Raw genomic sequence first — 27423 nt, 5'->3', positions numbered from 1 at the left:
GGCCAGACCTCTCTGGAAAAGGTTTCTTCACTATACCTTTGTGCTGTGTTTTTGTAGTGGCTAATTAAATTATTCAGTACTTAATATTTTGGTTGTTAATTTTTATCTAAGTAATAGTATATAATAAATATTAAACAGTTAAAAAAAAAAAGCCAAGCAGGACAAATCAAATAATGAAAGCCTAATGAAATGCTCCCACCCTTTTCTTTTAGTACTAGCTTCCAATTATTGATAGATTTGAAGATGTCCTTTAGGCATTTACTGGCAGTTTTCTGTGCTGGTTTATATTTTCTGTTTTGGACATTATCTCTCGACTTCCTATTATGCAGTTTTAAATTTTTTAAATTTAATTTAATTTTTAGTCTACTTCATGCCCTCACTCCCCCTCCTCAAATTCTTAGGTCATAATTTTTAGTTAAATTCTCTATGTATCAGAATTACATTTAACTCTAGTAAAAGGAACTGGAAATAACAGTAACTTAAATGAGCTAAAGTTCATTTTCCTCTCACATAAAAGAATTCTAGAGACAGTCCAAGAAATGGGATAGCAACTTCACAGTTATCAGGGAACCAGGTTCCGTGTTCTTCCCTTCACTCTCCTGAGAGCACGGCTCTCCGTAAGATCACTTCACGGTCCAGGATAGCTGTTAGGCCCCTAGCAGTTAGGTCAGTTTTCAGGCAGGTGGAGGCAGGGAGGGAAGGGGAGGAGCGCTGGGGAGCAGAGAGGGGGAGGGTGGAGAAGCACAAACGGCACCTGTGCCAGTTTCCTTCCCAAGCTTAAGGAGCGTTGCTTAAAAGTTATACCCTGCAGCTTCTAGTTACATTTTATTGACCAAAATTTAGTCACAGGCCCTCATTTGGGCTGCAGGCCTGGGATTTTATATTCCTGTTGCTACACCAAACAATATTGAAGTTTTATTATAAAGAAATGATAGAAAATGGGTTATGACAGGGACTTCCTTGGTGGTCCAGTGCGTGAGCCTCCGGGCTCCCAATTCAGGGAGCCCAGGTTTGATGCCTGGTCAGGGAACCTAGATCCTGCATGCCGCAACTGAGACCTGGCCGCAGCCAAAATAAATAAACAAGAAAATGGGTTATGACAGAGGCAGTTAGCACTTTCTTCCTTAATTGACTTCATTGTTTACTTTTTTGTGGTTATGCAAGGTAATTCACTGCTAAGCCACATAGTGTACTATAATTATATTTTGTTCTTCTAGAATTATCCATTGCCCCTTTTAAAAAAATCTGGTCAGTGTTCTTTCTGTAGGTTTTAGTATTTTTCTTTTCCAATTGTATATGTATTTAAAGAGTCAAGTAGTCCTCCCTGTGATACAGGGTATATTACAAAGTAGCGGTCGTCTGCCCCTGTCCTTATAGCACTTCCCTAGAAACAACTAGCTTAATTCTTTTTAGTGGAGTCTTTTAGTATTTGCCTATATTATCTCTAAATACCGTGTCTGTGTTGTTACTACTTAATTTTTCAGTTTTAGGCATTGTTTGTTGGTTGCCCATTTAAAAAGATGAGAATTTAGTTCTCTTTTATCTCTGACCCCTACTTCTCATTTTATCAATATAATTGACTTTTATAATGTGTTTATGTTAGTATTCAGTGTATGCAGTGTTATGTCTATGTAAATGCTGTTCATAGCTGAGCCACATAACACATTATTCTTTTCTCTTGTGCGAAACTTCTTGGTTTTCAGTTGGTGCTTTTCACTCCCCTTTCCTCCCTCCCTCCCTCCCTCCCTCTCCCTCCCTCCCTTCCTTTTTCTTTCTTTCTCTCTATCCCCCTAGTTTCCTATATATATTATTAATTACCCCAAACTCTTTAGTAGTTGCCTGAATCTTCTCTTAATATATTCTTCATGTCAGATATTCTCTCAGATTCACCTTTTTGGAGAAATCCAAGAACCTTCTGACGTGCTCCTTTATGGAGTGGTTGCTCTTTACACTTGGTGTATAACTGGAGTCACCCATTGCCATCATCTTGTTTTGAAGGTTCATATAGATTATCCACAAAATCCACTGGTTCCCATTGTGGCACTCCTCCGTGTCCTCCACTGTGCCTGGTGTCCCTAGGTTTGCAACCAGCTGTGTTTATCTTAGAATATCTAGGGGAGGTGTACAGTCATTTAGCTCTAGTGGATGGAATTGGAAACGAGAGAGATAACTCTTCCCGACATGAATTTTCTACCACTTTCCTTCCAGATTTAGCCTCATGCTTTCTTCTCACCTTTTCTGATACATATGCCTTCAATTTCTGAGCCTTTGCATGCATTTGACTTTCTTCTTGTTGGCTCCCTCCCTCTCTGGTATTTGGTATTTAGCTCCACTGTCTCTTCCTTCTGCTCTCCATTTTTCTAAAATGTGTTCAAATTTCTTTAACTGATGTCTTCTCTCCTCTTTGTCTTTGTGGTTTTTATGTTTTTAACATCTATCCTTTTTTTTCCCCCTCAATATAATGAGCTTTTCAGGGAAGAGCAAAGGTAAACACATGTTCAGTTATCACATTTACAGTAAGCTATTTTTTAGAAATACTGTTTTTTATTTTGAGCAGTTTTAGGTTCACAGCAAAATTGGGCAGAAGGTACAAGGATTTCCCATACGCCCGCTGCTCTCACACGTGCATTGCTTCTTCCGTTTTCAGTGTCCCCACCAGAGTGGTACACATGATGAGCCTACACATCATAACCAGAAGTCCATAGTTTACATTAGGGTTCCCTCTTGGTATTGTGCATTCTATGGGCTTAGGCATATGTAAAATGACATGTATTCACCATTTAAAGTGTCATACAGAGTAATTTCACTGCCCAAAAAATCTTCTGTGCTCTGCCTGTTTGGCCCATTTCCCCTCCTACAACTCCTGCAACCATGGAGCTTTTTGCCCACTTCATAGTTTTGCATTTTCCAGAATGTCATATACTTGGAATTATACAGTATGTAGCCTGTTCAGATAGGCTTCTTTCACTTAGTAATATGCACTTAAGTGTTCTTCATGTCTTTTCATGCTTGATAGCTCATTTCTCTTAAGTGCTGGGTTATTACTGTTGATTTATTATTCCATTGTTTGGCTGTACCACAGTTTATCTCTTCACCTACTGAAGGGCATCTTGTTGCTTCCAAGTTGTGGCAACTATGAATAAATCTGATAAACATTGTGTGCGGGTTTTTGTGTAGACATAAGTTCCTGTTTCCTTTGGGCAAATACCAAGGAGTGTGATTCTGGATCTTATGGTGAGAATATGTTTAGTTTTGTAAGAAAATGCCACAGTGTCTCCCAAAGTGGCTGTTCCATTTTGCATTCCATCCAGCATTGAATGAGAGTTCCTGTTGCTCCACATCCTCACCAGCATTTGGTGTTATCAGTGTTAAGGATTTTGGTAATTTTGTAGGTCTGTTGTGGTATCTTATTGTTTTAATTTGCATCTTCCTGATGACATATGATGTGGAGCATCTTTTTCTATGTGTATTTGCCATCTGTATATTTTCTTTAGCGAGGTCTCCATTAAGGTCTTTGGTCTATTTTTAATCATTTTTCCCCCCTTATTGTTGAGTTTTAAGAGATCTTTGTGTATTTTGGATAATGGTCCTTCATCAGATGTGTCTTTTGCAATTATTTTGCCCTGTCTGGCTTTTCTTCTCATTCTCTTGACATTGTCTTATGCTGAGCAGAAGTTTTTTAAAATTTTAATGAAGTCTAGCTTATTGATTATTTCTCTCATGGATCATGCCTTTGGTGTTGTATCTAAAGAATCATCATCATACCCAAGGTCATTTAGGTTTTCTCCTATGTTATCTTCTAGGAGGTTTATAGTTTTACCTTCTACATTTAGGTCTCTGATCCATTTTGAGTTAATTTTTATGAAAGGTGTAAGGTATGTGTCTAGATTCATTATATTTACATGTAGATGTCCATTTGTGGCAGGACTGTTGGTTGAAAAGACTTATCTTTCCTCCACTGTATTGCCGTTGCTCCTTGATTAAAGATCATTTGACTATGTGAGTATATTTCTGGGCTCTCTGTTCTGTGTCTTCTTTCTCCAGTACCACACTGTCTTGATTACTGTAGCTTTATAGTAAGTCTTGAAGTCAGGTAGCATCAGTCCTCCAACTTTGTTGTTCTTCGATTTGTGTCTTTTTTTTTTTTTTAAATTCACTTTCTTATTTATTTTCTTTTTGGCTGCAGTGGGTCTTCGTTGCTGCGCGCGGGCTTTTTCTAGTTGCGGCGAGCGAGAGTCACTCTTCATTGCGGTGCGCGGGCTTCTCATTGCAGTGGCTTCTCTTGTTGCAGAGCAGGGGCTCTAGGCACACGGGCTCAGTAGTTGTGGCTCGCGGGCTCTAGAGCGCAAGCTCGAAGTTGTGGCACATGGGCTTTGTTGCTGCGCGGCATGTGGGATCTTCCCGGACCAGGGCTTGAGCCCGTGTCTCCTGCATTGGCAGGCGGGTTCTTAACCACTGTGCCACTAGGGAAGCCCGGATTTGTGTCTTTTAAGAAATAGGTTCATTTCATCAAAGTTGTCAACTTTAGGAACATAAAGTTGTTTGCAGCGTTCCTTTATTATCTGTAGGGTCTGTATTGATGTCTGCTCATTTCTGAAATTGAATATTTGGTAACTTGAGTCTTTTTTTTTTCAACTCTGGCTAAAAGGTTATCAATTTTATTGATCTTTTCAGAAAACTAGCTCTTGGTTTTATTGAATTTGGTCAATTCTTTACCCCTTTTCAATTGCATTGATTTTCTTTTCCTATTCTTCCTTCTCTTGCTTTGGTTTAGTTTACTCTTAATTTTTCAAGGCAGAAGCATACGTTATTGATTTGAGATCTTTTTTTTTTTTTCTGATGTAGGCATTTAATGTTATAAACATCCCAAAGCACTGATTTTGCTGTATCCTACAAAGTGTCATATGTTGTTTTTTTTCATATTCATTCATATCAAAATATTTTCTAATTTTCCTTGAGACTTCCTCTTTGTTCCATGTATTGTTTACATGTATGTTATTTAGTTTTCAGATATTTGAGGATTTTTCAGATATCTTTCTCTTATTAATTCCTATTTCAATTCCATTATGTCTAGTGAACATACTTTGTATGACTTCAGTTCTCTTAAATTTGATAATGTTTGCTTTTATAAGGTTTATTTTAAATTTGGTAAGGTTTATGGCATGCCTTGGTGAATGTTACATGTGCACTTGAAAGTATATTCTGCTCTTTTTGTGTGGAGAGTTCTGTAAGTGTCAGTTAGTTTAGGTTGATTCATAGTGCTTTTACATCCTTACTGATTTTCTCTTTACTTTGCTGTATTAATTATTCAAGGAAGAGTGTTGAAGTCTTTAACTATAATTGTGTAATTGAACACTTGTATATTTCTCTCTTCAATTGTTTAATTATAGTTAAAGACTTCAACACTCTTCCTTGAATAATTACATTAGGTTCACTTCATGTATTTGTATTACTTAACCTTTTTTGTTGTATTACTCATTTTTTCTTGGTTATTTTTTCTTGGTTATTTGACTCTTTTATCATTATGTAGCGTCCCTCTTTATTTCTGGTGATTTTCTTGTTCTGACATCTGTTTTGATAGTACAGTCCATCTTGCATTTGAGTAGTGTTTGCATGCGATATCTCTTTTCATCGTTTTTGCTGTCTGTGTACATTTTTATATTAAAGTGGATTTCTTATAGACAGCATATAGTTGGGTCTTTTTAAAAAAATACAATATTGTGATAGTCAATTTCTTTTAATGAAATTATTGAATTCCAATGTTGAATTTAGTCCTTCCATTTTTAAACTTTCCATTTGTCCCTCTTTTTTTTTTTTTTTTTTTTTTTTTTTTGCGGTACACGGGCCTCTCACTGTTGTGGCCTCTCCCGTTGTGGAGCACAGGCTCCGGATGCGCAGGCTCAGCGGCCATGGCCCACAGGCTTAGCCGCTCTGCGGCATGTGGGCTCTTCCCGGACCGGGGCATGAACCTGTGTCCCCTGCATCGACAGGTGGACTCTCAACCACTGTGCCACCAGGGAAGCCCTGTCTCTCTCTTTTTTTTTTTTTTTTTTGTTTTTTCCTTCTTTCCTGCCTTTGGATTATTTGAATATGTTTAGTATTCCATTTTAATGTATCTGTTGGCTTCTTTTGTTTGTTGCTTTTTTGAGGTTGCTCTACGGATTATAATACATATACCTATTTTTTACAGTCTCCTTAGAGTTCATTTTTTACTACTTTAACTAAACCTGGACTTTCATTTATATAGTTCCCTGTTCTCACCCCTCCTTTTTGGTTATGGTTGTCGTACGTAATACTTTTATATAGAATGAAAACTCCTTAGACATAAATTTTGCTCTCAATACTAAAGCATATTTTAAATAATTTAGTAGGAGAAAATAGTCTATTGTATTTACCCAGATATTTACCATTCATTTTGGTTGAAGTTCCAGATTTCCCTCCAGTATCGTTTCTGTTCAGTGAAGAACTTCCTTAACATTTCTTTGAGAGCAAGTTTTCTGGCAATAAATTCTCTTAATTTTCCTTTATGTGAGGATGCTTTGAGTTGCCTGCTTTCATACCTGAAGGATATTTTCAGTGGATGTAGAATTCTGGGTTGATAGCTTTTTTCTTTCAGTACTTCAAATATGTAGTTCAACTGTTTTGTGACTTCCAGTTTCTGATTCAAACTCTGCATTCATTCAAATAATTGTTTCCCTGTGTGAAACGTGTTACTTTTTTTTGCAGTTTCCTTTAAGATTTTAAAAAATTTATTTTTAGTTTTTGGCAGCTTGCTTTTGACAGGTCTGGGCATGGTTTTATTTAACTGAGATTTTTTGAATCTTTAAATCTATTTCACCAAATTTGGGTACTTTTCTGCCATTATCTTTTCAGTTATTTCTCTTTTTTTTTTTGCGGTACGCGGGCCTTTCACTGTTGTGGCCTCTCCCGTTGCGGAGCACAGGCTCCGGACGCGCAGGCTCAGCGGCCATGGCTCACGGGCCCAGCCGCTCCATGGCATGTGGGATCTTCCCAGACCAGGGCACGAACCTGTGTCCCCTGCATCAGCAGGTGGACCCTCAACCACTGTGCCACCAGGGAAGCCCTCAGTTATTTCTTATGTACCATTTTCTTTCTCCTTTCCTTCAGGAACTCCAAAAATGTGAATTTTAATTTTGTCCTATAGGTCCTGAGTCTCTGTTCATTTTTTATAAACTTTCTCTCTCTTTATTTCAGATTAGATATTTTGTTCATTTACTTTCAAATTGACTGACTCACCAATTATCTTCCTTCTGCTATTTAGCCCATTTGGTGAGTTTTTTATTTTACATTCTGTATTTTTCAGTTCTAAAATTTCCATTTTACTCTTTTTAATAGTTTCTATGTTTTGCTGAGAATTTCTATATATTCCTTCATTTTAAGAGTGCTTGCCTTCCTCACTTATGGAGGATGGTTATAATACCTGTGTTAAAATCTTTGCCTGATAATTCCAACATCTGAATCATCTCAAAGTGTTTGCCAGTTGACTGTCTTTTCCCTTGAAAATTGTTCGGTTTTTCCTGGTTCTTAGTGTATCAAGTAATTTTTATTGTCCCTTGGACATTTTGGAATATTATGTTGTGAGACTCTGTGCCCTGTTAAAATCCATCATATGATGTTGATTTTGTTGTTGCTGTTGTTATTTAGTGGGAGACTAACCTGGTTCTCAAATTCTGTCTCACGTTTTTTGGGCAGTGGTTCCAATGTCAATTCAGTTTTCAAAGCCTCTGCTATGCTGCTTGGGTCTCATCGTTGCCAGCAGTATTCGACGGTTAGTTTGAAGCTTGCGTTGTAGTTCAGTTCTCAGAGTCATTGCTGTGTTTCTTTGGGGGTATTCTGCATATGTACAGTTTTGGCATGAGCCCAGGGCTTGTGTCAATTTATAATCTCCTGTACTTTGCAGGCTTATCCTCCACACTCTCTGGCTCCCAGCAGCCACTTTTCACAGTTACTCAAGCCAGAAGGACGAGGTTATCTGAGTTTTAGCCTTCTGTATTGCTGTGTAGGCCTTCAGGATTGGGGCTGCCTTAGGGTGCAATGCTGAGAGAAGAGGAAAGAAAAAACCAAAACCAAACAGAGACTACTCCCTACTCTTCCACAGACCAGGTACCTTTTTTCTGGTTCTCCTGTGCAAAGAGGTGGGTGTTCTCTTAGGGTTTCAGTTCCCACAGTGTCATCACCAGGGCTGGGCCTTTCTGGGACTGGGGCTCTCCCTTGGGGAAGGCTGGTGGACAGACACCCCGACCCCCCACCCCAAGTTGATAGGGCTCCTTTTCTGGTCCTCTTACCAGAAAATTGTTTCCCTGTCTCTCTTGCTGCCTGTGCTCACTGTGCAGTTCTCTAGTGCAGCCCATCTTGGAGTCAAAGCAGAGGTACAGAAAGTTAAAGGAAAGAAAACATAGAAAGTTCACCATACTTTAATCTGTGATTTCTTTTTTCTCTCTATACCACCTGCTATAATTTACTGCTTGGATTTCTCATATAACTGCTTTTTGTAATTTTATCTGGAGTCTTAGTTGTAATCATTGGGAAAAACAGCCTCTACTGTGCTTGTGTCCTACTGGTATACACCAGGAGCTGAAGATAAGTCTTTTTTTAACTACATTATACCAAAGTAAGTTTTTCTTTGGTAGTTGTGCAGGATCCTTCCTACTCACTTAGTTGTTTCTGTACAGTGACACCTGACTATCCTGTCAGCTTCTCATCTGTAGAAATTCTCTGAGAACTTATTAGTATGTTCTCCATCTTTCAACTTTCTTAACCTAGATACCCTGTGAATATACTTTTGTTTTTAATAGTTTTGAGTAACATTTAGGATATATTTCTGCAGAAACAGGTTTTTTTCATGTATCCTACTTAATATTGCATTGGATAATTTTACTGGAATATGGCTCTCAATTGTAGCTTTGAATTAATACCTGTCAGGTGATAACTAATCTTTCTTATAGGTGCTGTATAGTCCCTCAGAGCTTTCACATCTGTTTTTGGCCCTTTTTTTACAACGTGGTACAGCAATTATTTCTTTTATACAGACAGAGAATTCAAACCCAGGGATTTTGTGCCTTGCTTATAACTACATGCCAAGTAAGTGGTAGAACTAAGGCTAGAATCCTGGTCTTTGACTGTTCACACTGGTGTTTTATTTTTCACACCATCTGCTATCAGTTGAACAGTCTTCTGTTGCTTCTCCTTGTGATCAGTGACACAAATTTAAAATGTATTAAAAGTGTGGTCATGAAAGATTGGAGATAAGTAGCCTCTGGTGCTGTTTTTCTTACATTTTTATATTTTATAAGACTTTAATGGTGAGGGCTTCCCTGGTGGCACAGTGGTTAAGAATCCGCCTGCCAATGCAGGGGACATGGGTTTGAGCTCTGGTCCGGGAAGATCCCACATGCTGCGGAGCAACTAAGTCCGTGCGCCACAACTACTGAGCCTGTGCTCTAGAGCCCGTGAGCCATAACTACTGAAGCCCGCACGCCTAGAGCCCGTGCTCTGCAACAAGAGAAGCCACTGCAGTGAGAAGCCACGCACCACAACGAAGAGTAGCCCCTGCTTGCCGCAGCTAGAGAAAGCCCGCACACAGCAACGAAGACCCAACACAGCCAAAAGTAAATTTTTTTAAAAAAGCGTCTTGCTCCTTAAAAAAAAAAAAAAAAAAAAAGAATTTAATGGTGAGTTCTTAAGGCAGACTTACTGGAAGTTCACATTACCTGCCCCATACCTCAATTTCATAGGTCTGTTGGGGCTCAGGAATCTGTATTTTAAATGCGTACACAAGGTGGTACTGATGCATGTAGTCTGGCCTTGCAGAGAAACAGTTGGGAGGGCTGGAGACTGTGTGGCCTCACTAACATTCTGTTATTAGCCATTCTTCATAGAGCACATTTTCTTGTTTGTTCATTGCATATACTAAATGGGACAGAATCAAAATTCATGTTAAATCCCAGCCATATTATACTTCTTTTTGCCATCACACATAGAGTAAGGTTTTCTGTTTAGTATTTTTCTAAAACCGAATGAGAAACTAACCTGTAGTTTTTCAAGGGTAGTCTTTAGTAAGAGGTTTTGAGCCCAAATCCAGAACTGTAAATGTACCTCTTTAACAGTGATTTTCAAATAGGACTGATTTGGCAATGTCACAGCATTCTGGATTGTTAAAGTTGGGTGGGAGCTACTGGCATCTAGTGGGTAGCAGCCAGGAACACTGCTAAATGTCCTAAAATGGACAGGACTGTCGTCCTCCCCCAACCCCCCCACAATGAAGAGTTATCTGACAAAAAAATGTCAACAGTGCCAAGGTTGGTTGAGAAAACTATACCCTAAAGTTAATGTTCAATAAATGCTTTTTGATGAATACATTAATTTTTAAAGAATCTTCTCTTAGCTGCAATTTTCTACCAGTTAGGAGTTTTAACTTTTTTTTTTTAAACACTTTAAAAAAAAAAAAAAAAAATTATTTATTTATTTATTTGGCTGCTCCAGGTCTTTAGTTGCAGCATGTGAACTCTTAGTTGTGGCATGTGGGATCTAGTTCCCTGACCAGGGGTTGAACCCGGGCCCCCTGCATTGGGAGTATGGAGTCTTAGCCACTGGACCACTAGCAAAGTCCCAGGAGTTTTTACTTTTGAAAGTTGAAAGAGTTAAAACATTTTGTTTTATCCCTAAAAACACCAGTATACACAAACGTTTGCTTCCTAAGTTGATAGTTTGCGTTGTGCATTTGCATATTAATCATACTGTATAAATGGGAATGGCTAAATTAAGACAGATCGATGTGCAAACCTGTCATCTCCCTGTGAAAAAATCGATTTGAGTTCAGCTTTTAAAGAAGGCAAAATAGGAAAGTAGAATGTTTCAGGTATTAATTTTGAAGTAGGGGGTTTCTAATAGGCAAAGAGTAAAATTTGCAAGTTTTGTGCGCATCAGCAGTACATGAGAGTTCCCATTGGGCCATTAAAAAAAAATTATTTTTTTAATTTTTGTGGTACGCGGGCCTCTCACTGCTGTGGCCTCTCCTGTTGCGGAGCACAGGCTCCGGACGCGCAGGCTCAGCGGCCATGGCTCACGGGCCCAGCCGCTTTGCGGCATGTGGAATCTTCCCGGACCAGGGCACGAACCCGTGTCCCCTGCATCAGCAGGCGGACTCTCAACCACTGCGCCACCAGGGAAGCCCTCCCATTGGGCCATTTAATTGCTAGTTTTCCTTGGGTAAACAGAAAGATTTTACCAATTTGCATGAATATGAACTGTTATTTCTTTGAGGGCTTTGGTAGTGTGTGAGGGGTAAAAATAACTTTTTATTTGTAGTATACATACAATAGAAATCAAATCTTAAATAAATGTAAGATCGGGACTTCCCTGGCGGTCCAGTGATTAAGACTGTGCTTCCACTGCAGGGGGCGCGGGTTTGATCCCTTGTCGGGAACTAAGATCCCACACGCCACACAGCGTGGCAATAAATGGATGAATGAATGAATGTAAGATTGATAAGGATCGTAAAGTGCAGTACTTTGTGAAACCACCATTGGCTCCAGTTGTAGAGTATATCACCAATACCTTAGAAGGGTCCCTGTACTTCCTCCTTGTTAGTATGCATTCTTTGCCTAAAGTAGTCAACTGCTCTGACATCTGTCACCACAGATGAGTTTGTTTTTTGAACATAGTTAGGATAAACCATATGAATTGTTACATATATAGGCCATCATGTTAACAGCAGCTTCATTTCTGGTTAAACATAAACGTCTCTTTTCTTCCTCACTGCCGTATGGTACTCCATCTGTGGTGGCTAGTCTCCGAAGACAGAACCCCACCTCCTGCTGTTCACACCCGTGCAGTGTCCCTCACCCTTGAATCTTGCCTAGTCTTTGGGACTCCCAGGAAAAAGAAGCCTTCTACCTTCTAGATGGATCTCTTAGGACTCCCATTCTGGAACAGTTCATCTCAGACTCTAGCTGTTGTGCTGTGAGAAGTCCATCCCATATGGAAAGGCCGTGTACAGAGGCTCTCTGGTTAACAGCCGTAGCTGATCGTCCGGCCCAGCCATCTGCATCAGTTTTCAGCCACGCGAGTGGGCCGTCTTGTATGTCAGGTCCAGTCAGACTTCAGGACTTTAATAGCTGCCATCTAGCTGCAGTCAAAAGTGAGAACCAAAGCTGGGCTCAGTCAAGCCACTGAAGCATGAGAGATATTAATACTTAAAAAAAAAATTTTTGGTGTGTATTAGCAATGGATAGTGAGACATCACTGCATTAGTGTATGAAAATTTATCAAATTTACCCTTGGTTTTTTCATAGTTTAGGGCTGCTATGAATACTGCAGCTCTAAACAATTCTCGTACATGTGTATATTTGTGTATATATGTACTTCTGTTGGGCAGATATCTAAGAGTGGAAATCTGGATCAAGTGTTATGAAACAGTTTTCCAAAGTGGTTATATGTATGTACATTTTCACCAGCAGTTTATGAGATTTACATTTGTTCCACATTCACACCAACACTTGGCATTTAACTTTTTTTTAGCCATTCTGGTGCTTGTGTTATAGTATCTCATTGTGACTTTTCCTTCTACTAATGAATTTTTCCAACATTGGAAAAATAATATCACTCTCACGGCTCTTCCAGAGAATAAGAAGATTCATAACTCATTTTACGATACCAGCATAACTCTCATGTTAACAGCTAATAATATCATTATACAGAAAAGGAATATTATAGACCAGTCTGTCATGAACAAGAATTATAAAATTTCCAAACAGATTTTTAGCGAATTAAATCTATAATGCACACACGCACACACACACACTGTCATATAAATGTGTTAATACCAGGTGAGGTTTATTCAAAGAATGAGATGTAAAATAAAGGAGATAAACCATATCATTTTCTTCAGTGTATAAAACAAACAAAAAACAACAAAACAAAACTTAGTGCACTAGAAATAGAGAAGAATTTCTGTTAACTTATGAAGGGTATTTACAAATATCCTAAAGCAGACATCATACCTAGAAATGAAATACTGAAAATTTACCCCTGAAACTGGAAACAAGACAAGAATGTCCACTATCACCACTTCATTCTGTGTTTTTTATATTTGTGTGTTTTTTTCCATATAATTATTGATTATTTAGGTTTCTAGCTCTTACCTCACTCTGTAGTTCATCAGTAATTTGGTTTCCCTTTGCTAAAGTTTCCTATGAAGGAAGATTTATCAGTTTTTCCTTATAGGGCCTTTCAGCTTTTTATACTATGTATTTTTTTTTTTTTTTCCCTTGCGTTATGCGGGCCTCTCACTGTTGTGGCCTCTCCCATTTGCGGAGCACAGGCTCCGGACGCGCAGGCTCAGTGGCCATGGCTCACGGGCCCAGCCGCTCCGCGGCACGTGGGATCCTCCCGAAACGGGGCACGAACCCGCGTCTCCTGCATCGGAAGGCGGACTCTCAAGCACTGCGCCACCAGGGAAGCCCTATACTATGTATTTTTTAACATCTTTATTGAGATATAATTCACATTTAAAATATACAGTTCATTCTTTTTAAGTGTATAATTCAGTGGGTTTGGGGGTATATTTTTTGGTATTTACAATATTTTTAAAATATTGTAATATACATACAAAACATAAAATTTATTACCACTTTAACCATTTTTAAGTGTATAGTTAAGTGGCATTAATTACATTCACACTGTTGTTCAGTCATTACCACTGTCTATTCCAAAACTTTTTCATCACTCCCAACAGAAGTTTTGTAACCATTAAGCAATAACTCCCCGTTTTCCCTGACCCCAAAATCTGTGAATTTGCCTGTTCCAGATATCTCATATAAGTAGAAATATACAATATTTGCTGTTTTTGGAAGAATGTCTGTTTGAACCCCTTGCTCATTTTGTAATTATCTGCCTTTTATTGTTGAGTTGTAAGAATTCTTTGTATATTCTGGATTCAAGTCACTTATCAGGTATACAATTTGCAAATTTTTTCTCCCATTCCATAGGTTGTCTTTTCACTTTCTTAATGGTATCCTTTGAAACACAAAAGTTTTCATCTTTGATGAATTATACTTTATCTTTTTTTCTTTTGTCACATGTGCTTTTGGTGTCATATCTAAAATACCATTGCCTGGTCCATGATCACAAAGATTGTTTTTCCTCTAACACTCTTTTAGTTCTAGCTATTCATTTTAGGGCCGTGGTTCATTTGGAGTTCATTTTTTATTTTTTATGTTTTTTTATAGGGGTCCAATTTCATTATTTTGCATGTAGATATCCAGTCTCCCTACACCATTTTTTGAAAAGACAGTTCATTCCCATTTAAATTCTTGATACCCTTGTCACAAACCAATTCACAATACTCTCTTCTATTCCAGTGTCTATCCTTACGTGAGTGAGTACCCTTTTGTTTTGATTTCTGTATTTTCATTGTTTTAAAATTGGGAATTGTGTTCTCCAACATTTGTCCTTCTTTTTCAAGGTTGTTTTGGTACATACACATGTAAGGTTGCTGTGTCTTATTGGTGGACTGGCCCTTTTGTCATTATATAATGTCCTCTTTGTCTAGCATTTTTTTCCTCTGAGGCTTACTTTATCTAATATCAGTATAGGCACTCCTCCTCTCTTTTGGTTAATGTTTACATGGTATATCTTTTCTATCATTTACTTTCAACCTACCTATATTTTTATATTTGGAGTTTTTGGAGACAGCATATAACTGGGTCATTTTTAAAATGTGCTCTCTACCAATCTGTTTGAGTCCTGGTTGAAAATTGATTTCCTCCAGAGAAGACTTTTATTTGCTTTTGCCAGTCACCTGGGGGCACCATCATCCCAGGGCCACATTTAAGTTTATTGTTTAACTTGGGGTTCTCAGGCCACATTGTAGCTGAATTCTGACCAGATAGGCGAGTTTTATTTTTACTTTTTTGTTTCTTGTTTTGTTTTTCTGTGCTATTCTGCATGGCATGACTTTTTTGTTCTTCACTTTTACTCTCTAAGTATAGCCAATATAAAGTTTGTGGGTCTCTTGTTATATTTCCATCTTGGAGAGAACCTGGTATCACTTCTGATTCCTATGTATCCTGTGGTCAAAGTAGAAGCTAGAAAATATAAGGGCTAGAAACTGACTTTAACATTTCTGAATAGCTAGGCTTCCTGATTTCACTTTGTTTTGGATCTTTGTTTCTACCTTTTTAAAAAATACTAGCTCAGGGCTCTCTTGGTGGTGCAGTGGGTGGTGCAGTGGGCCCCCCCAATGCAGGGGGCCCGGGTTCCATACCTGGTCAGGGAACTAGACTAAGAATTCTGCATGCCACAACTAAAATCCTGCGTGCTGCAACTTAAGACTCAGCGCAGCCTAATAAATAAATAAATAAGCAAACAAACACACATACATACATACTAGCTCAGTAACAGATTAAAACAAAAAATTTTCTGAAAGTTTTTACCTAGTAATTTAGCTGCATTTCTATGGATTTTTCTAGAGTTTATAATCTACTCTACTATCAGAAATACAAGTCATATTTATGTATTATTTGCACAGAAAGTTTTTATTTCATAGTCACATATTCTGATGGTGTGTTCTCATCCAAGGAGGTGATCAAAGTCTACACTCTACTAGGAGTCTGAAGAGGTTCACTGTTAGGGGTCGTTACATGCCTTTGGCCTGAACATTGTGGAAGTAACTCCGGCAGCCTTCTAAACCTTCTGACCTGACTAATCTGTTACATAATCCAGCTTTTTGAGGAATTAGTTTATTTCATCCATGTTGTCAGGTTTATCTGTGTAGATTTGTTTCTACTATTTACTTACCTTGTAAATGTTTTTGGAGTGTGTAGTAAAATCCTCAGTTATAGCTCTGTAGCTGGTCATTTGTGTCTCCTCTCTTTTCATTACTCTTGCTATAAGTTTGTCAACTTTATTGATTTTCCAAAGAACCAGATTTCTCTAGATTTCTGCTCTTACCTATATTGCTCCCTTCCTTCTGTTTATTTTGCTGTTTTTCTGGTTTTCATTAGGAGGGAGTTTAGACTATTGATTTGAGACCTTTCCTTTTTCCCCCCTGAGTCCTCTTTATCCCATAGGTTATTTAGAAATGGGTTCTTTTTTTCCCCCAGGTGTTTAGTTTCTGAATTTTTCTTCCTATCTTTCTGTTACTGTTTTCTATTTTGATTTAATTATGGTTATAGACCATGCTCTATATGATTTCAGTTTTCAATTTAGTAAGGTTTGTTTTATGACCCCGGATATGATCTGCCTTATGGATGTTCCATGGACACTTGAAAAGAATGGGTATTCTGTTGTTGAGTTGAGTGTCCTATAAATGTCAGTTGGATCCTGTTAATGTATCATTGAGTTCTATATTCTTGCTGATTTTCTGTTTAATAATTCTAGCAATTGCTTAATTGTTGACATCTCTAGTTATACTTATGCCTTTTCTATTTTCTACTTTTCTTCCCATTCTATTAATTTTTGTTTCATTCATTTTCCAGCTGTGTTCTTTAGTGTGAGAACATTTTGTAATGTCCTTTTTTCCTTTGGTAAAGTTACTTGCTCTCAAGCCTGCTTTTTAAAATTAATGTTTACATGGTATATCTTTTTCTGTATCCCTTTACTTTCAAAACTCACGTATATATTAATATATTTGAAGTAAATTTCTTTTAGATAGTATATAGTTGGATCATGTTTTTTTCCCTCCTCTGTCAATCTCAGCCTTTTAGGATAAACGACAAGGTCCTACTCTATAGCACAGGGAACTATTCAACATCCTATGATAAACCATAACAGAAAAGAATATTAAAAAAAGAATGTACATATATGTATAACTGAATCACTTTGCTGTGCATCAGAAATTAACATAACATTGTAAATCAACTATACTTCCTTCAGTAAAAAAAACTCTGCCTTTTAATTCATGTATTTAGACCATATATTATACTTTCCTGTAATTATTATGTTAGAGTCTAAGTTTGCCATTTTATTACTTTCTGTTTGTTATGGTTTTCATTTGTTTCCTTCTTCCTGCCTTTCTAATAGATTATGTGAACATTTGCTAGATTTCATTTTTATTTATTTTAGTGTTTTTGAGTAACTCTTTGGGTAGGTTTTATTTTGTTTGATTTTGGGGTGTTTTATTTTTGGTGGTTGCTCTTGTTATTACATTTTACGTATATAAATTATCATAGAATATTGGTAACAACATTTTACCTTGAATGACGTATAAAAAACTTATCTACCTTTAGGTACTTTTTCCTTCCCACCTTTATAATTGTCTCAATATTTTTCTGTACACACATTTGGCAGCATATCAGATAAAGTTCAATTTTTTGCTTTAACCATCAAACATAATTTAATACTGAAGAGGAGAGGCTTTTATATTTTCCTCAGTTTCTCCCATTTCATTGCTCTTCCTTCTTTTCTGTTTTTCCAAGTTTCTTTATGTTATTATTTCCTTTCTGGTTGGAGAACTTCTTTTAGGCATTCTTTTAGTGGTAGTCTATTGGTGATAAATTCCCTTAACTTTTCTTTTTTTCTGAGAATGTCGTTATTTACCCTTCATTGCTATGCAATATTTTCTGTTAACAGCGAATTCTGGGTTGATAGTTCTTCTCATTTAGCACCTAGAAAATGTTGTACCATTTCCTTCTGGTCTTACGGTTGTAGATGAGAAATCTATTCTAATTGAATTGTCATTCCCTATAGGTAAATTCTTTTTTCTAGTTGCTTTCAAGGTTTTTTCCTCTTTGTTTTGTTTTCAGTAGTTTGATTATGGTGTATCTTGGGTGGATTTGTTTGGATTCATTTTGATTGAGGTTCACTTGGATTCTTGAATCTGTGTTTTTGCTTTCTGCTAAATTTGTGAAAATCTCAGCGAATGTTTCCTCAAATATTTTGTCATCCTGAAGCTCTTTCTCTTCTCTCTTAGGGACTCCAGTGCCATGACTGTTATACCTTTTTTTGTTGTCCCACAGGTCTCTGAGGCTCTGGTCATTTTTTTTTTAGTTTAACTTCTCTGTTGTTTAGATTGGGGAATTTCTATCGATTTGTCTTGAAATTCATCGATTCTCTTCTTTCTCATCTTCGTTCTTCTATTGAGCACATCCAGTCAGTTTTCATTTCATTACTGTGTTTTTTAGTTACATAATTTCCATTTGGTTCTTTTATATCTTCAGTTTTTTGCAAAATATTCTATTTTTCAAACAACCTTTATAATGGCTCATTGAAACATTTATATGATGGCTGCTTCAAAACACTTGTTAGGTAATTCCAACATCTGAGTCATGTCAGTGTTAGTGTCTGTTGATTGTTTTTTCTCATTCTAGTTGAGATTTTTCAGGTTATGATTAGTGATTTTAGGTAGTATCCTGGACATTTGGGGCAGTGTATCATGAGACTCTGGATTATACTGAATCTTCTCTGTAGCAGGGAGTCACTCTGGTGTAGTATCCAGGTCCTGGCCTGCCTTTGTGGGTTGTGGTTCTAATAACAATCTGGTTTCCAGAACCTTTGCATTACTCTTTTGGTCTACTTCGTGTGTGTGTGTGTGTGTGTGTGTGTGTGTGTGTGTGTTTTATCCAGAGACCTTACTGAAAACTTTGCACGTATTCCACACTGTAATTGAGTTTTAAACCTTTGCTCTTTTAATTTTGGTCAGTTTCACTTGTGGTTCCTTATTTGGATTTTACTTCAAGGTTTAACTGTCCCTTTTTCTACCTACCTCCTCTCCCAAATCCTCCTGTTTATTTCTGTTTGGCAGATGCCACCTGCTACCTCTGGGTGGTGGTGGGAGTGGAAATCTACGCTTCCCTCTCAGCTTCTGCTGTCACCACTCCCATGGGGCCGTCTGAGCACTGCCTGTTACCGCTAGGCTGAGGTTCAGACTGCACACTCAGCTTCTGCTGATACCACCCCTGGGAGAGACTGTATTGCAGCGTGCTGTTGGCTGGCAGAGAGTAGAAGAGCAGGCTTCCCACTTGCTGCCAGCAGTACCAGGAGGCACATGGAACCCCAGGCCCCTGCTTGGTTTCCATGGCGCTGCTGGAGACGGGCTCAGTTTTTTTCTACTGGGTGTGGCAGGATTAGAGTCAGCATTGTTAGTAAGGTTTCTGTCCTGCTTAGAGACTCTTTTCCTGGTCATTTGCTTGAGAAAGCAGGCTTTTTTGGTCTCTTTCCATCGGGCCTGTTGGTGTTTCTGGGTTGTAGGATTCTCCAGTACCAAGTCTATGGTATGTGTGAGGTAAAAAGAAAACTCGACTGAGAGTCTAGAAATAAACCCCTACATGTATGGTCAACAGATTTTCAACAAAGTTACCAGGAGCATTCAGTGGGGAAAGAATAGTTTCTTCAACCAGTGGTGCTTGGACAATTGGATATGCACATGCAAAAGAATGAAATTGCATTCCTACCTAGGTTATATACCTACCATATACAAAGATAAACAGGCTGAAGGAACTACATGTAACATTTAAAAGTATAAAACTTTTTGAAGAAAATATATGAATAATTCTTTATGACCTTGGATTTAGCAATGAATTCTTATGACACTGAAAGCACAAGCATCAAAAGAAAAACATGAATAAGTTGGGCTTCAGAAAAATTTAAAACTTCTGTGTATACAAGTATGTGATCAAGAAAGTGAAAAAACACCTATGAAAAGGGATAAAATATTTGCAAATCATATATCTGTTCAGGGTCTAGCATCTAGAATATAAAAGGAACTCAACACACAACAATGGAGAGATTATTAGCCCACTTTAAAAAATGGGCAAAAGGCTTTATTAGACATTTCTCCAGAGATATACAAATGGCCAACAAGCACATGAAAAAAATGCTCAGCATCATTAGTTATTATAGAAATGCAAATCAAAACCACAGTGAAGTACCACTTCATACCCAGTGGGACGGCTTTAATCAAAAGAATAGAAAATAACAAATGTTGGCAAGGATGTGGAGCAATTGGAACCCTCATGCATTGCTGGTGGGAACATCAGATGGTACAGCTGCTATGGAAAAGTGTTTGGTGGTTCCTCAAAAAGTTAAACAGAATTTGCATGTGATCCATTGATTCCACTTCTGTGTATGTACCTAGAAGAAGTGAGAGCAGATACTCAAACAGATAACTTGTACGCCTTTACCAAAAGATGGAAGTATCTCGGGTGGCCCCAGCTTCAGTGGCTTGAAGCAGGATTTTGGTTCTCCAGCCGGAGATTGAAGTCAGGGCGTGGCAGTGAGAGCACTGAATCCTAGCCACTAGGCCAGTGGCCAGTGACAAGACCCTGGCCTGTCGGCTTTGTAGAAATGAATTTCCACAAAGACAGAAAGTAATGAAATAAGTAAAGTGTTTATTAGAAGGAAAAAGTGTTCATGTGGATAGACACACAGATGGGCTTAGAGAAAGAGCTGTGCCCTTGTGGTAGTTTGAATCACTTTTATGGGGCATTTCTTCTGGGTTTCCTCTGGCCAGTCATCTTGCTTTGCCTGGCTCTTGAGTCCGTATTTGGTTTATCTCAGGGTCCTCCCTTGTGTGCGCGCGCATCTCTTAGCCAAGGTGGATTCTAGCAAAGAGGCCTATGGGTAGGTTGACATCACCTACTATGGGTGGCGTCCCCTCCCTTTTTGACTCCTGAGGAGCCGTTCTGCGCGTGTGTAGTCAGGAGGGTCTCTTTGACCTCGAGAATAAGGAATGGGGTATCTTTATCTCTTATCTGGTCAGGACTCAGCTCTTCTCTGCTCCCGCTATTATCTTTGTCTTGGAGTATCTGTCTTGCAGACTCCAGCTGCGCAGCCTGGGGCCCATCTATCTCCTGCCTCAGAAACAACAGTACCCAAAAGGTGGAAGCAACCCAAATGTCCATCAACTGATAAACAAGTTGTGATATATTCATATAATGGAATATTATTTAACCATATAAAGGGATTAGATGTGGATACATGCTACAACATGGAACCTTGAAAACAATGCTGAGTGAAAGGAGCCAGACAGAAAAGGTCACATGTTCAATTCCATTTATATGAAATATTCACAAGTAAATCCATAGAGACAGAAAGCAGATGAGTGGTTGCCAGGGTCTGGGGCAGGAGATACTGTTCAATGGATATGGTATAGTATTCTTTTGGTGTGATGAAAATGTTTTGGGACTAGGTAGAAATGATGGTTGCACAGTATTGTGAATGCACTAAATGCAGAAGGATTGCACACTTTTAATGGTTAATTTTACATTATGTGAATTTTACCTCAATAAAAAGAAATGGAAAGAAAACCCAAGGAGTTCCCTAGCCAGGCTGCTACTTTTTTTTTTTTTTTTTTTTTTTGGTACGCGGGCCTCTCACTGTTGTGGCCTCTCCCGTTGCGGGACGCGCAGGCTCAGCGGCCATGGCTCACGGGCCCAGCCGCTTCGCGGCATGTAGGATCCTCCCGGACTGGGGCACAAACCCGTGTCCCCTGCATCGGCAGGTAGATTCCCAACCACTACGCCACCAGGGAAGCCCCAGGCTGCTACTTTTATCTTTCAGAGTTTAAAAACATTTTTTCTGCATTTTGTTGTTGCTGTTCGTTGGTTTCACTCAGCTGGAGGTATAGGGAGGAATGCATATACTCCATCTTGTCTCTAGAAGAGTACCTTAGGCTCACCTTAGCAGCTTTTTAAAAAGACTAATGCTCCATCTCCGCCCTGGGCCAATTTAATGAGAATGGGAGATGGGTGGGGGAGGTGAGCTGCATCAGTACAAAAAATGTTCACAGGTTTTTCAAATGGGGACCACCATTGTAAAGCATTGTTTGAGGCACATACTTCCTGCCATTGATGAGTTTTGGAAATAGCTATTTGACACACTGAGACGTGAAGGGAAGCTCTTTACAAGGAAGGTTGTTCTTTTGAACATTGTCATCTGCAGGTGTGAATTTTGAAATCGCTCTGACCATCTCACTAACAGCCTATGAATGCAGCTGACAGCAGGAATGTGCTATGAATGCAGCTGACCGCAGGAATGTGGATTAGAGAGATGAAAGAAACCTGGTACTTGATTACACCGTTCATCTACTGAACTAGCCAACTCTGGAGTCTGTCGTATCTCTCTGCTTTCTGCTATATGAAAAAAATACTTATGTCCTTATCGTTTCAGCTATGAGTTTTGATTCTAACTTGTAGCTGGAAGCTACCATACTATCATAGCTATTGAGAGGCGAAATTGGTGGAAAAATACACCACTGTTCGCTAATGTGTTTTCCTAGTATTTGTCTCATGTAAATAACACTGCACTGAATGTATTGGGGTGTATAGCTGTTTCTCCCAAAGTTGGATTTTATTTTTCACTCAGGTTAGGACGACAGAAGTAGCCAGTACTGTTACCGCTCTTGCTAATGTTTCCAATGTGCTTTCCCAACAGATGATACCTGTCCACAATGTTAGCAGCGTTAGGGTTTTTTTTAATTTAATTAATTTATTTTTTATACAGCAGATCCAGCATTAGGTATTTTTTATCTTATTGGATTTTACTTTTTGGAATGTTGTGTGTTCATGGTGTGTCATTATGGTTTCCCACTGTGATTTCTTTTATTGCTGAACATGTTAGCAGTTTCTCAATGTTTTCCGTGATTAGCTACATTTCTTTTTAGGAAAGTTCCAATCATGCCCTTTGTGCCACAGCTTGGTAGCTACGGGACTTAGGGAAGCCACAGCATGATGCCCACATTATAAAATTGGTGTGAGATTGAAAAGAGATCTTTTCCTCAAGTTCTCTGTATTCTTTGATAATTAGAATGTTATCAGTTTGCTGCACATAATTTTCACTGTTTTATTTCCCTTTTTGTGGCATTATCTATCTTATACACACAAATTTTAAATTGTACTTAGTCAAATATGTCACTTTCCAGCCATAATTTAAAGGTAAGAATAAGTAAGACAAATGATATGCATACATACATGAGTTAATGTGCAAACAATATAAAATTACAAAAATGCCACGAGAATAGCCTAAAAGCAGAAGACATTTTCAAAGGTTTCCCTTATATCTTCATCTTTATTATGTACCCCTTGAACCAGTTTGCCCAAAGTCAGACTTTTTTAAGTACGATGTAACATGTGGAGTCTTTATTGCTCAACCAAGTCGTTGGCATGGAACCAGTTGCCAACTTAATAAAAGAGGAGAGTCCAAGAGTTTCGAAATCTGAAAGGATGTAGCCTGTCAGTTTGATTTCCTGTTACTTTTCTTCCAGAAACATGATCAGGGGCAGGTTCTGTTGGAGATGGTCTTCAGGCACCTTGATTTGACTGAGCGTGACTATTTTGGTTTACAGCTGGCTGACGATTGCACAGATAACCCAGTAAGTGTAAGCTGCTGTTTTTCATTGCCATTGCAATTTTTCTGTCTTCATAATAAGTCCTTTCTGATTTATAGTGTTCACTGTTTGAGTTTTTAAAAAATTTTAATTTGAATGATTACAGGTAATTCTTTTGCCTTTGAACTTCAGTTTCTTGATGTTTTAATCTGTTGGGTTATTTCCTTAAGGTTTTTCTAATCATAAGTCAGTCTATAGATCGAGTGCCAGTTTCTTTCTCTACTTGTCTCAGACAACTGAGAAGCAAATCTAATTCGTACTTCTTGGAGAGAAAATTGGGCATAAAGGTTAAAATGTTAACATTACAATATTGAAGTAAATACTTAATGTATCTTGAGTGTTACATAAATTAGCCTGCATTAAGATGAAATTAGTTTTTCATCTTAAAATTGTGAATTCTTTGTAAATTTTTATGGTTATACAGTGAGGGTTTTTCACAAATGAATATGATATCCTTTTGCCTAGTACAGGAGAATGACTGTTTTGAAGGAAATGTTTTGTATAGTTGAGAAAAATTGGGAGGCTGAAGAAATGGCTCTCTGAATCACTGCTTTAGAAATCAGTTTGTAAGGTCTTATATGGAAAATACGAGTAGCAATTGGGAGGAAAGTAGGGCTTCTCTCTATCTCTTGCTCTCATTTTCTCTCATGGTTACGTCCTAGGTCTCTGAAAGAATGGTTAGTGGAAAGTAAATATGAAATGTTAAATATTACTTTTTCTTGGCATTACTTACTGATTTGGTATGAAAAACTGTGAAGATGAGGTGGATAAAATAAAGCAAGGTCCAGCTAGTCTCAGTGGAAATAAATCTTTTTGTACTGAACGGAAATAAAAACAAACTTTCCTCGTACATCATCAGATGACTTGAGCTGCTCCAAGGCCTAGAGAAATAGTGTTATTTCTTAATAAATGAATGCGAAAATATTGATAGAAGTGAGTAGAAATGTCAGTAATGCTGCCTTTCACAGAAAGATAAATTGTTAGCCAGGCAAATACGTGAAAGGTGTCTGCCACTATGTGCAATATTGAGATTTAAAAAAATAGATAATTCTTAGATTATCTTGCTGACACTCATAGGTCAGACCGTTTAGATAGAAGCCTGTTTTTAGATGGTTTGGAGAAGTGACAGACAACAAAGAAGAAAGAGACCAGTTACTTATCACCAGAGTCACTAAGAAAGTGTTCCAGAAGGACTAATAATTGAGACCACATATGTTACAAGAAGTAAAAATTCTGTCTCATAAATTTGTACACAAGAAGACATTTCTACTCTAAAACAATTACAGCAGGATAAATGTGGGGAAGCAGAGATATCAGTATTTTGAGCTGGGTTGATCTCTTGGCTGTCTCCTACTTTTTCTTACTTTGTCTTACTTTTCCATCTTGAGCACCCCTTCTGAAATAAGGTATTATATTTCCAGGTCCCAGGGACCAGTTGCTGATGATCCAGAATAATTCCTCCCCCCAGATTAGAATCATACAGTTTTAAAGACGGAAAAGAAGCCTTAGAGATTATTTTGTCTTACCACACTTATTTTTCATGAGAAATTATCCCAATCCAAGGAGATAAAGCCCAAGCTACTTTGCTGGTATTAACGAAACTAGACTTGGGTCTCCTAACTCCCCCTGCAGGTCTTTTCCGTACACAGCACTACAACTTCAGTATTTAAATATTCAGAAGAATCTGTGAAATGCCAAAAGGTGTCTAAGGAGGGGCCTTTAGAGCACAAATGTAATTATTGTCCCATTTCTGGTTGTAAGTGTGAAATATGTCGAGACTTTGAGGATAATTAATGTACTGAGGAAAAGAGGTGCCATTTTAAAAAAGAGAAGGAGTTAGGGTGTAACATTTATGAAATATCTATTGCGGACTTGTTAGTAAACCAAATTCTCACAATAATCTTATGAAACTATCGTTAAAATTCTCTTAAAGATGAAAAACTGAGGCTTACAAAACTCGTTTAATCACACAGATAGTTAAGTAGCTGCAAAAGGATTTGAAGTCATATTTATCTGACTCCAAAGCCTTTATTTTCCCTTCCCAAGAGAGAATGATGCAGATGCACAGGACTTATAAAAATGAGCATATTGAGGAGAGGAGGTACTCATGCCATAAAATTACCAGCGGTGACCAAAAGGGACTTGGTAATATCCCCGAAGAATTAACCCCTGTCAATTCTTACTAGTTAAGAGTTTCTTCATCTTAAAGCTCACATATGTTATATATACATGTGTATATATATAGTGTGTAAATGTATGTGTTGCATATATATTTTATATGTATAGATACTGAATATTCGCCTTTGAGGATCAGAATCAGTATTGTCTTAGGCGTGTAGATGCTGAAATTTGTTTAATTGGATTTATAACTGATCAACTAAAAAAGCACCTGGCATTTGATTGTAGTCTTATATGTAACAAACACAGAATCATAGTTGACTATCCTTTGCTTTAGAATCTTCCTTGGCAATGAATTCCAGTGCAACAAACAAAATTACTTAAAAGAAAAGCTTTGACTTTTTGAAATTTCTTCTGCTTTCATTTAAAACCTATTCATCACAGCTTTCGCTCTTAGCGTAATGTCTTGTATAATAGTTGTATTCAGTAAATGTGTATTGAGTGAGTGGGCAAAATAATGAGTAACATGGTTGTAATTCATTACCCATAATTTCTTTAATTTTATAAGCACTTCAAGGTGGCTGTACCTTAGTGGCTTTTATCAGCGTGATATTCATCAGAGTCTCGAGATTATTACTCGTGTGCATCATGAGTAATATATTTACTTTCTTTTTTTTTTTTTGGCCCCAGAGTGCATTACAGTGCCCTTCAGTGGGACAGGGAGTAGATTATCGATTACTGTTGACTTGTTCTTTCTGCTGTTTCATCCTTCTGAGAGTTTTGTTGTGGTTATGATATTTACTGGTTTACTACTGTTTCCGTATCCCCTAACCTTGTGACTTTCAAACTTGAACTTACATCAGAATCACCCGAAGGCTTCTTACAGTACAGATTTCTGGGCCCTACGCCTAGAGTTTCTGATTCAGAAAGTTAGGGGTGGAGCTCCAGTAATTCACATTTCAGACAAATTCCCCTGTAATGCCAATGCTGCTGGTAGTTCAAGGCACCACATTTTGAAAACCACTGCTCTAACCCAGTAGACTGTTAATTAGGTAAGAAATGATTCATAGAGAATAGCTTGGTCTACTATTTGAAGATTAATTTTATATAACTCAGTGTTCTTGAATTATTTCATCTGGTTTGAAGAAATATAGAAGTCACATAGAGAATGACTTATTTCAACAAACCATGTTTTAGTACCACATGATTGCTAAAATGCTTGCTTTTATTTCTCTCATGTTCTCATATGGTATTTCTCTCATGTTCCTTTCATGTGTTTCTACTGTAATACCTTAATTCAGGCTCTTACTACCTACCTTTTGTATAAACCTCTTCGGTAGCCTGCCAAATGATAGATCTTTGTTTTTGTTCTCTTTAAACCCGGTTCCATTTTGGGAGGGAATGACAGAGGGATCTGGGGTGCAGAGAAGTATTTCAGAGAGAATCAGTAGCATATGCAGAGTTCCAGAGTTGAAGAGAGAGGACTGTTGTATTTGAGGAACTGAAAAAGAATTTTTTAATACCTACGGCTGGAATATAGAGCAGGAAGAGAAGATGGGTCACAGATGAGATACGAGTAGTGCAATAGATCATCAAGTGCTTTTGATCTGTGTTAAGATTGTACCAGCCTAAGGATTTATTTACACAAGCAACATGAAAATTGTATTTTAGACCTATCACTCTGGGTACAGTATAGCCAGTGGAAAGTAAAGTGGCAAACTAGAGACAGATGAGAGATTGTGGCACTAGTGAGTTACTTGATTGGCTCTGGTGGTGGGTAAGTGCTCAAGAGAGTCAGGAGAGGGCTTCCCTGGTGGCGCGGTGGTTGCGAGCCCGCCTGCCGAGGCAGGGGACGCTGGTTCGTGCCCCGGTCCGGGAGGATCCCCGTGGAGTGGCTGGGCCCGTGGGCCATGGCCGCTGAGCCTGTGCGTCCGGAGCCTGTGCTCCGCAGCGGGAGAGGC

At 38.2% G+C, this 27423-nt stretch overlaps 1 protein-coding gene across 1 annotated transcript in view; it reads left to right on the top strand.

Moving 5' to 3' along the window:
* Positions 1-27423, top strand: part of PTPN4 (protein tyrosine phosphatase non-receptor type 4) — a 143848-nt gene that overhangs the window by 14592 nt on the left and 101833 nt on the right. Inside the window, exon 2 of the mRNA XM_007469135.1 lies at positions 23222-23329. Within this exon, the coding sequence (XP_007469197.1) occupies positions 23222-23329 (108 nt within the window). The remainder of the gene's footprint in view (positions 1-23221; positions 23330-27423) is intronic.

Source organism: Lipotes vexillifer, unplaced genomic scaffold, assembly GCF_000442215.2.
Source record: "Lipotes vexillifer unplaced genomic scaffold, Lipotes_vexillifer_v1.1 scaffold1466, whole genome shotgun sequence".
Classification (NCBI taxonomy): Eukaryota; Metazoa; Chordata; class Mammalia; order Artiodactyla; family Lipotidae; genus Lipotes; species Lipotes vexillifer.
This window is presented reverse-complemented; position numbering and strand designations above follow the sequence as displayed.